This window comes from Dromaius novaehollandiae, chromosome 1 (genome assembly GCF_036370855.1).
Source record: "Dromaius novaehollandiae isolate bDroNov1 chromosome 1, bDroNov1.hap1, whole genome shotgun sequence".
Taxonomy (NCBI): Eukaryota; Metazoa; Chordata; class Aves; order Casuariiformes; family Dromaiidae; genus Dromaius; species Dromaius novaehollandiae.
Genome location: NC_088098.1, coordinates 45644757 through 45656714, shown reverse-complemented (window position 1 = coordinate 45656714; position 11958 = coordinate 45644757). Strand labels below are relative to the sequence as shown.

Sequence of the window (11958 nt, the reverse complement as noted above, 5' to 3'; positions counted from 1 at the left end):
AGAAAATACTTAATGTGAGAAATATGTGCCTATTGGCTTGCCTTGGATAGCAAGTTGGATGGAAAGAGTTTACTTTAAACCAATGATAAAACAAGATAATTAATTGATGCTTTAATAATTAAAAACAGAGCTCACTGCAGGAGGCACTGCAGAATATGATATTTTTGTAGAAGAATATGTAAATTTCTCTCTGAACAGAAAAGGCATGTTTTAATCTTTGAAGAAAGGAAGATGTTTTTTTAAAAACCCTTAGCAAATACTTTTGCTTTCTTCTTCTTCTAATCAAGAATTATATCTTTAAATGGCATGGCAGCATCTGCAGTTGATCAAAATCAAATAAAAGATTTCCGCAGGAACAGAAGGCACTGTTTTTAATTCTTTGTGGCCAATACAGGTATTATGAGACTGAATTATGAGGCATGCAAGCTTCGCCTTTAAAGTATCATTTCATAAAAATTTTGAATAAAGGTGTATTTTCTTTAACCTGTTTCACCTAGACCTGTTCCTCGCATCTGCTAAAGTGCCTTCTGTGGCTGCTTGATATTAAAGTCAGGATTTCCTGTCTTTTCTTGCCTAGGTGCTGAGGTGCCTTAGTTATTTTAGGGGTTAAAAGTTGTAGTCACTGATGCGTATATATTAGGCTGTATTCATAGAACACGGCTTGTAGCCTGACTCAAACTATTACAGTCTAACAACAGTGACCAATAGAAAGAGAAGAAGATCCAAGAAATCTGAGGTAAGCCCAGACTCTGAAGCAATGTCAAATTAGAAAGAATAGCTAATAAGGTGTGTATGGTGATACGTCTGGGAATACCAGCACATACTTCAAGTTTTATATGCTATTAATTCTTAGGAGGACAGGAAGCAAACACAGTAGTTAGCAGTTTAAATAGCCTTTGGCTGCTATTTAAAGTGATTTCTAACAGGCTTCAGTTAGCTCCAGGAGCTTGACTAACAAGGTAAATTACTTTATATTACTTTTAAAAAATATTATTAAGATTATGAATATTTACGTAGTGAGAAGGTGCAATTTCACTCTGCAAATTAGTTGTGTTATTCTTTAGAAATATTTTATTTGTCCTTTTTTTGGAATACTTCCAGATAGTTAGCAGTTTCTGAGGTGGGGAGATCTGTGGGATACTGCACTTGCTACTGCTAATAACAATTATGAAAAGTATCAAATGATTCTGTATCATAAACAGTAATTAACTGAGCCGTTAACCAGTAAGGTTAACCCTATGAGAGAATCACCTTTTTATTTCAATTCTGTTTTTGCCAAAACTAACATCCTAATTTTTACCAGAAATCTCAGCTGTTGGTCTGATGCCTCTGCATTGCAAAATGCTTGCTAATCTTTATCAAAAAGCAGACAAGACAATACAATTTGTGAAGCACTGTTACTGTGCAACCCAAATGTTGTCTGTCGGAGCAAATTATCAATGATGTTATTATTCACTGTTTAATGATGGAAGAAGCTAAACAGAATGAATAGATATGTAAAATAGATACAAGATGCATGAATGTGTATGCTATAGGACTTGATATAGGGCTTATTTATTATGCAATTTATATTAAGCATTTGTTTTGGCTCTTTGCTTTAGAGAAGAAAATTCATAACTTTGGATATGAGAGAGTGAATAAGGGAGGGGAAAGGATTACTCAGTTTCCCTTCAAGCTTTATAAGAACAACAAACAACAAACAGCTGTTAAAACACTCTTTGATCTTTTACTTTTCTGTGATGAGAAAAGACCCTGGAAAATCTGATCCAGATGCCATAATAATTTAGGAGAGAGGAAAAATAGAAAAGAACGTAAGATTAATTTAAAAGGAGAACACCGACTACAATGGAATTAATATCATCATGATATTGACAGCTTTATTGAAGATGATACATTACATTAACTAGTTTAAACTTAATGAGAACAGTTTTATATGAAGCATTGACTTTCAGTCAGAAAATTATCAGTGTTTTTAGGTTCTTTGAAATGATACCTGCATGAATACCAAGTTAATTGTTGCCAATGTGAAATCTAAGTTGAAATGGGAAAATGTTGTTCCAAATATAGTATTGCATTGTTTGTGCCTCATATTACTATTCAATTTTTCCTTAAGATGCTGTAGGGAATGCCACAGAGTAGAGAATTTGGCTGTTTTTATAGGCAATATTATACTGAATTTAGTACTGCTTTGCTAATCTAGTATGCTTTTAGAGCATTCTTTTGAGAGACAGCTAATTGTTTTTCTCCCTTTCCAAGGAAAACAATGACACTAAAAGTCTATCCAAAGCTTTTGCTCTTATTCTTGTTCAATTCTGTGTGGACTCGAACTGTGAGACAAGTTTATGATGAGCTGGATCCAGAGCATTGGTCTCACTACACTTTTGAGTGCCCAAAAGAGTGCTTTTGTCCTCCCAGTTTCCCAAATGCGTTATACTGCGATAACAAAGGACTAAAAGAAATACCTGCAATCCCAGCAAGAATTTGGTATCTATATCTTCAAAACAACCTCATTGAAACAATTTCAGAGAAGCCCTTTGTGAATGCCACTCACCTGAGATGGATAAATCTGAACAAGAATAAGATCACCAACAATGGAATTGAAAGTGGTGTGCTGAGCAAGCTGAAAAGGCTGCTTTACTTATTCCTTGAAGATAATGACTTGGAAGAGGTGCCTGCCCCATTACCAGGGGGCTTGGAACAGCTAAGACTGGCTAGAAACAAGATCTCCAGAATCCCAGAAGGAGTCTTCAGCAACTTGGAAAACCTTACGATGCTAGATCTGCACCAGAACAGTTTGTTGGACAGCGCTCTTCAAAGTGACACCTTCCAAGGACTCAACAATCTCATGCAACTCAACATAGCAAAAAATTCACTCAAAAAAATGCCTTTAAGCATTCCAGCTAATACACTGCAGCTGTTTTTAGACAACAACTCCATTGAAGTGATACCAGAGAACTATTTCAGTACAATACCCAAAGTGACTTTCCTTAGGCTGAACTATAATAAATTATCTGATGATGGTATTCCTCCAAATGGGTTTAATGTTTCATCTATTCTAGACCTACAGCTGTCTCACAACCAGCTCACTAAAATTCCACCTATCAATGCTCATCTTGAGCACCTTCACCTTGACCACAACAAAATCAAAAGTAAGTGTGTACTGCCAGTGCGGGATCCCACCAAGATGTAATTCTTTTAAAATGTCTATTTAACTACAGAAAAGACATGTCATTGCTGGTTATGCAGAAGAACATCTAATTTATATATATATATATATATATATATATATATATATATATATATATAGGAAATTCTCTGAATCAACTCATTCCTTTATTTTCCTAAGGAATCCAAAATATTCTTGGATGAGCCACATATATTTATATGTTAGAATGAAATTCAAATGAATCGAGAGAAAAATACTTTTTGAATGTAAAGAGATTACAAATGTTCTAGAGATGATAGCAAGATAAGCAAGAGGACATCTGATAGGCCAGTTTTCAAGTCAAAAACTAAAATATGGCTACAAGATATATGCATGGAAGTAATACTAGATGTGAAAAATGTGTATTTGTATATAGAAGATACACTTAGCAAGCAGATCAGAAATGAGAGTGGATTTAGGAGAATTTGTCAATTCACATTCCCATATAAACATGCCAGTACCATTTTGTGGAAACAACAATACAAAAATAGGTGTAGTAAGTGAGGATATTCAATTCACATCCGTATGCCTTAGATTTCCAGAGTTGCTGAGCATCTTAGAGGTTTCACTAAACTAACAGAATTGCAGCGTTCTCAGCTCTTCTGAGTATCTCTCTGTCCATGTAAATTATCTAGTAGGAAACTAATGTGAGGCACCCTTAATATAGAATGTTGGCTGTAGTCAACACAATCTATTTTGAATATGACTAATTAGAATGTGAATATTGAATATCTCAGGCTTCAATATCCTCCCCATCTTTTGTTTTCTGTGCACAGGATGCTGCCATTTGCAGTTGGTCCTTTCTAATGAAAAATTCTTTTGCTGACTTTACAGAAGTTTTGTGCTACCAAGGATTTTCTCCTAAAATGTCTTTTATGATTTTTGACTTTGTATAAGTGAGAAGAAGTTTTGTCTCGAAGGCAACAGAAGCATGTTGTCATGTCATGGTCCTGCTTGCAGCACAGCTTCCAGCATTCGTTCAGGCATGGCTGGGATGTGGCGGTTAGGGGTGCTGTGTACAATTGCTTGCTCAGCAAGTCCTGAAGACCTCAAATCTTTCAGTTTACTAATCTGCAATTGACTTTTGCTAGCCAGTATTTCCGTGTCAAAAGCCAAAATCAAAGTGATCACTTTCTAATTACCAGTGCACATATGATACCCAAGTCTCCACAAATTAATTCTTGATACCATGACCTAGAAAGAATAGTGCATCAAATTTTTCTTCCTATCATGGTAAATTAACTGAATACAACTTACTTTTTATTCCTTATTTCTGTGTAGTGCTATCATAGTTCACAAATACAGTAAAAATAACACTGGCTTCTGTGTGAAAAAGATACATGGAAGGAAGATACCTATTAATAATTCAAGTTAATTTAGTCTGCACTTAGCAAATCAAATGTATAACACCTAATAAAGAATTTATTATGTACAACAGGCTGCTATTTAAATGGTCTGCTAGAAGTCTAACAGTTAATTAAAGCTAGGGCTCAAGATATACATCTCTACTGAACAAATTTCATTGTCCACTGGTTACGAAAGGATTTATTTTAATCTCTTCACTTCAGGGCCTCAGGTGTGCGCTTTATCTGCTGTCACTTTAAATGGACACTAAATTGAAATCAATGGAATGCAACCTGTCCAGTTAAGATGTACTTTTTATCTAGATAACAAACAAGTATTTAAAAAGCTGCCAAGTTATCTTCCTTTTCTAAATGAGTTTTTTTTAAAAAAAAACTGTGAAAAGCAACCTATGTAGTACCTGTAAACTCAAGTCCAATTTTCCACTGACATACCAGTACTCATAAGCGTAAGTCACAATAATTTTCAATAAGAATTATGTTCTTAAATGATTCCACTGCTTTTTAAAATGAGCCAAGCCTCACTCACTTAAGCACTTCAAAATGTTGCAATTAATCTAAAAAAAAAAAGTTTTTATTCAGTATTAAAAATAATGGCTATATTTAGTACTACATATAAAGTTGTCAAGTGCAGGTATTGTGTAGACCAAATTTTATCACAGGCACATTTTTTTTTTTTTGGTCAAGACATAAGAGATAATGACATATTCTCCAATAGACACTACCCTAACAGATAATATCTCAAAGGATCTTTAAGCTCAAAGACAAAGAATGTAATTTTGTCAGGCAAGAGTAATAAGGAGGCACTGATTTGTAGATTGTTTTCTTGTTCTTTAACCCAGGAAGACAATGATTAGTCATTACTTTAGGGTAACCAGTATAAAGAATTTTAAATAAAAAAATAACTGCAAAAAGCCTGAATCTGGTTTCTCCACAAAAGAGTCCACCTGAAGGTTTACTTTTATACGTACAGTATGAACCCTCTTTACTGTACTAATCCTCAGGTATCCCTGCACACCTGTCAGTTGCTATTTTATTTTCTCTTTGTGGTTCATAGTTACAGTGTTGACATTGCAAGTGCTCAGACATCAATATTCATTTATAAATACCATTTGCCTACCTTTTTTATGGTATGTTACTGTATAACATCAGTCCCCCATGTAAGTCCATGGCCTTTTTCTGCCAGAGACTATTTAGAAAGATATAAGGTAATATCCTGAAGCCCAGTAAAGTCAATGAGAGCCTCATCACTGGCCTTAGTGAAACCAGGATTTCACCTGTGGTCCCTTTGCCAAGGCTATCTCGTCATCGCATCTGATGATGTGGAGAATGAGCAAAGCTGAGCAGATGGTATTAAAGTGCTATCAACAGAGTGATAAAAGGAAGAGAAAATAACAGCATGTTCCCCCTGGGGAATCTCAGGAGACTGGGATAACTCCTCCAAGCTAACGTTGCTCCACGTAGAGAGAAAGGATGAAGTCCTGAAGCCTGGTAGCAACATCGGTCTATCAGCGTCCACTGTAGGATATTTGGAAGAAGATGGTATCCGACAAGTTATAGATCACTACTTACTGTCAGAAACCTCGGCTGTTACTGGTACTGGCTTCTTTGATGAAAGAGCCCTGAAAGATGTGCATTTCCAGGCTGATCCATGGCTGCTGCTGTTAATTGATATCCACAAAGGAGAAAAGGAGTCTAACTATTCTAGTTAGACCCCCGGTGGGTGCAGCTAGAGGTTACAAGTGTAGAACAGAAATAATCTCTCCCTCATCTTCCCTGGGTACTGTCAGAACAAACTTATCTTCTAGATCAACTTATTTGCTAAGTGTTGAGAAGTCACTTGGGAGTTTTACCGGAAAAGAAACAGGATCTTCTGTGGCTGTTCAGCAGACACAGAGTATTAGCCATTAGTTAGGACCTCTTCTGTAGTTTCCCCCTACAGCAGCTCCTCAGCCTCACATTTAAATACTACCCAGTTACCAATACTGTTGACCATAGGTAGGATTCATCTTATCTGAACTAACCATGTCAGTTTAGTATCAAGTTTGAGTTTGTCATATAGACTCCCTAAAAAGTCAATAGAAAGAGATATGCAATGTCAGAGGGAAATTCATCCCATCTTAAAATATGTAGCTAAGACGGTGGACATGAATAAACTTTTAGAGACACCTGTCTCTCTCCAGTGTTTATAAACAGAGTCTAAAGGATTTATTTCGACTGACACTTTACAAGGATCAGTTTAGGTGAGAGGAATTGTACCCATGTAGGTGGACTGCTGTTTTTAGGATTTAGGAGAAAGTGATTCCTGTCACTAGGGAAGGACTATTCTTAGTTGCCTTTGAGAATTCTTAATGCTTAAAGAGGTCGAGTAAGCCAAAGAGATCAGTTCTCAAAGTAGTGATTTCTCTGGGGCTGAAAATTCCAGCTCAGAGCTCTGCCAAAAGGGGAAATAGAGCACTTTGGCATGCCTATCCCCCTCCCTCATCTCTTGGCAAAAATCAGTGGCATTATATGCATGAACAGGAGGGCAAGAGGAGAGAGAGATGCTTTTACTCCTCTGACAGTTTGAGTGGGATTTACTGTTCATGAGAAGAGAGCAGGAAAAGTCAAACCAGTTCATACCATTCATATCATCAGGAAATCACTTCTTCACAGGTGGCCTGTGGTTAAATAACTGCTTCCTCACAGTAAGGCTGGAACAATTAACCCTGAGAAGACTAGTATGGTGGATAGTCTCTAGATCAGAGAACACAGAAACCACCATCTTTTAAGGACAGCAGTGTTCTTTGAAATCCAGTGTGACCTGTAAAGACAGATATTTTCTGCTAGACAGCATTAATTCACTATCACATCTCTTAATAACTGCTTTCATAATGAAACCTCTCCCTCAAGTCTCCTGCTTCACATCTTCACACACAAAAAAAAGAACTTGTAGCTTGCTTCTTTTTAAAATATCAACTTTATAAATATTCATCAAACTACAAAACATAGACAAAGAGGTTTCAAAGATGATAGTTATGACAGATGGTTTAAGCCTTGGCTCACTGGACGTATTTATCTAGTTTCCATGACAAAGACAAAGTCCACTTCCAAGATGCTACAAAGGTTTGGACAGTGCTATTCAGAAATATTTTTTCTCTTTGGAGGAAAAAGAAAAGAAAAAGATAAAATTAATGTTTTTTGTTTCCATCATAACTTTTAATCAGTTTTTTTTAGACTGTAATCCAAAGACTATGTATCCATGCTATATATTTCTATTGCTACATATAAGGCAGCAAAACTGTGGTGAGAAAGCTTCAAACAGGATTCTCTCTTCTTTTGGTAGTCTGGGCTTCTCAAAGAACATTTGTTCAATTCTCATTCCAAGCAGTTTTTGTAGGTGGTCTGGGGCCAACAAGCAGTCAGACCAATCACTAAATGCTATAAATTAGTCCAATGAATCTGACATCTTTGATAAATAAACACCACTTTAATGATTTCTGGAATAATGCCATTCTGAGGGTGAAATAGGGTGGGCTCTTTATTCAACAGCTGAAGAGAAGAAGTGAAAAGTATTTTAGCCAAGTAAAACTGCAGAGATAGCTTATAAGGGACAACACGAAGAAGTTAACATCTTCAACTCTTATGAAAATAGGTAATGATTTAAGCCATAGTTTCAAATTTTATCTAAACTAAAACAAAATATGCATGATTTATAAACAGTTTTAAGTACTTGTTGCCTTTCAGATTAGGATGAAAAATATCCCACAAGTTATATTCATGCAATTAAAACCAACTGTACTGTCGAAATTGAGAGAACAGGAAATCATATGTATTAAAAGTTGCACAGTCTACGTTATATAAAGAGTTCTTCCCATTCAACTGTTACGTTTTGAATGTCAGATCCTCACTGGAGAATATTATCTGCTAACATTAATGTGCTGTCATTGAAGTTAGATGTTCAAAATCACTCAGCATTAAACTTTCTGCTCTCTGAGGTCGAAGAGTTAGGTCTCAATGACTATTTACCCTTGTAGTTATCTAAGCCAGTTTTCTCTCTGTCCAAGGTAAAATTATTCTTCTCGTGACTTCATCTAGGCATAGTTTCAGCACATTAAATATGTGATTAACTGATATAGATTACATTATCTTAATATACTTTTTTGAAGAAAAAAGTAGTTAATTGTGAATTCAGCATTTCCCAACTCTGAAAAGAACAAATATCTCCCATACAAATATCAGTGGGAGGCTGTGTCATCTTTTCAGAATGCATTTTATTTTCGTGTGCCTTTCTCCTGAAAATTAACTAACATGTTTGATCAACATTTGCAGGTGTCAATGGTACTCAGATATGCCCTGTCTCAATTGCCATAGCAGAAGACTATGGCTTTTATGGTAACATCCCCCGCCTCCGCTATCTTCGCCTGGATGGAAATGAAATTCAGCCTCCAATCCCACTGGACATCATGATATGTTTCCAACTACTTCAAGCTGTTGTCATATAAAGATAGCACAGTGTCACTGTTGTGCTGTAAGAATGCTAAGATACAAGTTTTGCTGGAATGAAGCTTGTTCTAACTCATAAATCAAGAAATAACAGGTTTCTTTTGACTAATTCTTTCTTTCCTTACATCTTTTTTTACAGCTGCAAAGACTATACTTCCTTTAGAATAGATTTCAGACGTGAAAGGTCTCCCAACATGAAATGTGCTTAATCCTTTGCTTAAGAATTCCTAATGCAAATATATTGAAAAACATCAGGCATAAGATCCCAAATATTCCAAAACAAGTTCGTACCTACTTTGTCTTTCTTGTCAAATCCTACAACATCTATCCCCATTAACAGCATTGTTATAGACAAATTATATTTCTTTATATTTGTTACACAGTAATTAACATATGGAATTTGGGTGCACTTGCTTAAATATATATGCTAGAAAATCATAGATTACATGACCATGAGTTAACAGAACTGACACAGTCTTTTCTTAAGATAGTCATTGCCTAACAGTGAACAGCCACTTAACATGTATATAACTCATAAATCATTGTTATGCTTTGAGAATGGGAAGATTTATATTGATGCTTTTAAGACATGAAGTGTATGAGACTCAGGGTCTGAAGCAATGTACTGGATATATATTGCTGAATGGATTAATTCAATGTATTATTTCAAAATTGAAATACACTGATGCAATTCAAAGCCATTGACAAGAGAATACCAGATGAAATCGTGCTTTGTCAAAGTCAATGCCAATTTTCTCCTGATTTGTTTTCCAGTATTCTACTCCTAATTTTGACATTATTTCTTTCTGTAGCTTCGGGAGAGTCATTGAACCAATATATTTTGGTTTCCATAGAGATAAAAATGAAAATAATACCAATTACCTATTTCACAGACTAGATGCTTCTCAGAAAGTAGAATGGCTAATTAATATAATGTTGATAAGTAGAAAATTAACAAATTAAAAAATACAACTGCCCTCCCCCCCATTAAGCAGAAATTATTTACCAAAATAGCCAAATATTTGCATAGGAAGTATGTCAGTTCAGCAAAATACAATCTGCTCAGTGCAGTATTTACCTATCTGCTGACTCATATACACTCATGTAACACCAGATTTTAGAGAAGTCCAGTTATTTAGAGTATACCACATTCACAATTCAGAAATAACAGAGATATCAGCAGGTATCCTTTTTTAAAAAATCTGTTTTCTTTCTTTTTTTATAAGACAAGGTTTTCAATGTAGAGCTTGAATATTCAAGTCAACTATTCATTGGGAAAGTATGACATTTTTTATATTTCTCACAACCAGCATAACAGACTGTCCGTCAGTCATATTATTTTAGTCTCCTTGTATTTGTAGATAGAAGCAAATAACTGCTCTTTGATGCCTTGCATCTATTTCTAACATTTTAAGACTGGCCTCAGTAGCAGGCATTTGCATGTGGTATACTTTTCTTTTTGAAGATGAAACATTTTCTTGAAAGTAGATCTTTAAAAGTGCTGAGAACTGCAATTTCTAACATGCAGAGTTGCTGTTTATTTGAAAAATCGACCTTATTCTGCTCCACTGCACTTGTGGAAATAACCCATTATAGAAACTCAATACAGAAATAAAATGTTCAGAAATCCTATCACCAAAACATTTATTTTTGTAGTCCACTTTATATAATTGCTGAGAAACTTGCCCTCCTAGCAAAATATTTTCTGTACCTCTGTGGTCACCCTATATGAACAAATACAGAAGATTAAAAAAAAAGTTTCTACAGTACCTATGCATGTTTACCTATATTCTTTACTTTAGCAATATTACAGTAATTTATTTTTTGAACAATTTTATTTGACAATACTAACAATTAAATTAATACAATGATTATTTGATTGTACTTGGAAATGAATTTTACTTATCACAATGAGCAAAGATACACCAATGTGAATGTTCACAGGCATATACACAAATTATTAACAGTTCTAAGTTATGATATTGCAGAAGGATCTTGAAGTTTTGGCCAAAGATTTTGACTCTTTAGGCACATACTTATTGAAATAAAACAGACTAACCTATCCCCAAAGAGATGTCCAGCCTCTATATGAGAAGAGATGATAAGTAAAATGCTTATCATCTAATGATAAGGGACACTGGAGCAACAAGGTACTCAGTTTTCTTTAAAGTGGCATTATGTGTTCTCTGGTGGAATCACTTATAACAGTTTCCAACAGCTTTTGCTGGTATCAGTGGATTTTTCCAGTCCGGGATACTTGACTGTAGGATGAAAAGCCTTATACATCAGTTCTTCAACATTCGATGTTATCTTATGCTATTGTCTTTGGATGCATACAGATACTGATCCTAAGGACTTGTCCCTTTTAAATCCCAGTTAATCTCAATGAAGTAAAAGTTCATGATACGTCCTTGAAAAAACTTGTACTGGGCTGAAGAGATGCTGCTGCAAGCCATGGCAGCATCTATGTCCTATACCTTTGATGCAACCAGATGACTGCACATCTGGGAGCTGTTTATATAAAAAAAAAATCCAAGTATCCTATTTTAGGTTAATTTGTCCCATCTTCATTCCATTTCCCAGAACTAGCAGTGTGATGTAAAATGAAAAGTAATTATGTTTCTGCACTGACCTTTACAGGCTAGATCAGCCCTGGTTGGGCGGTGAGCAGTTTTACTGCCTGTGAGTCTCTACTTACAACATTCTCAAAGTTCTCAAATATTCTGGGAAAATCAGTGAAATTTCCCCCTAGATTACAATAACAGGCCTAAATCACATTGTTTTTCAGTCACACACAGGATTAAATCCACTCTCAAACTTTCTGCAATCACATGAATTGCACAGTAAAAAGAAACGACATGCAGAACTCAGCATTGTAGGCTTTCAGCCACACCTCATCCAATCCAT

General features: G+C 35.4%; 1 protein-coding gene across 3 annotated transcripts; it reads left to right on the top strand.

Annotated features, from left to right (window-relative positions):
• Nucleotides 1-606: 606 nt before the first annotated feature.
• Nucleotides 607-10930, top strand: KERA (keratocan). Of its 3 annotated transcripts, none has more exons than XM_064510169.1 (3): nt 607-786; nt 2257-3149; nt 8878-10930. In XM_064510169.1, exons 2-3 carry the CDS (start codon nt 2264-2266, stop codon nt 9048-9050), a joined length of 1059 nt encoding a protein of 352 aa, XP_064366239.1. In that variant the 5' UTR covers nt 607-786; nt 2257-2263; the 3' UTR covers nt 9051-10930. The 3 variants fall into 3 exon arrangements, with proteins under 3 accessions (XP_064366239.1, XP_025959921.1, XP_025959922.1); XM_026104136.2 differs by having other exon boundaries at nt 609-736; XM_026104137.2 differs by having other exon boundaries at nt 744-959.
• Nucleotides 10931-11958: the final 1028 nt, after the last annotated feature.

Excerpts from the sequence above, each read along its gene's own strand:
- KERA (XM_064510169.1), top strand. The coding sequence starts at position 2,264 with ATGACACTAAAAGTCTATCCAAAGCTTTTGCTCTTATTCTTGTTCAAT. Across the intron at positions 3,150-8,877 it reads TGACCACAACAAAATCAAAA|GTGTCAATGGTACTCAGATA; the intron begins GTAAGTGTGTAC and ends CAACATTTGCAG.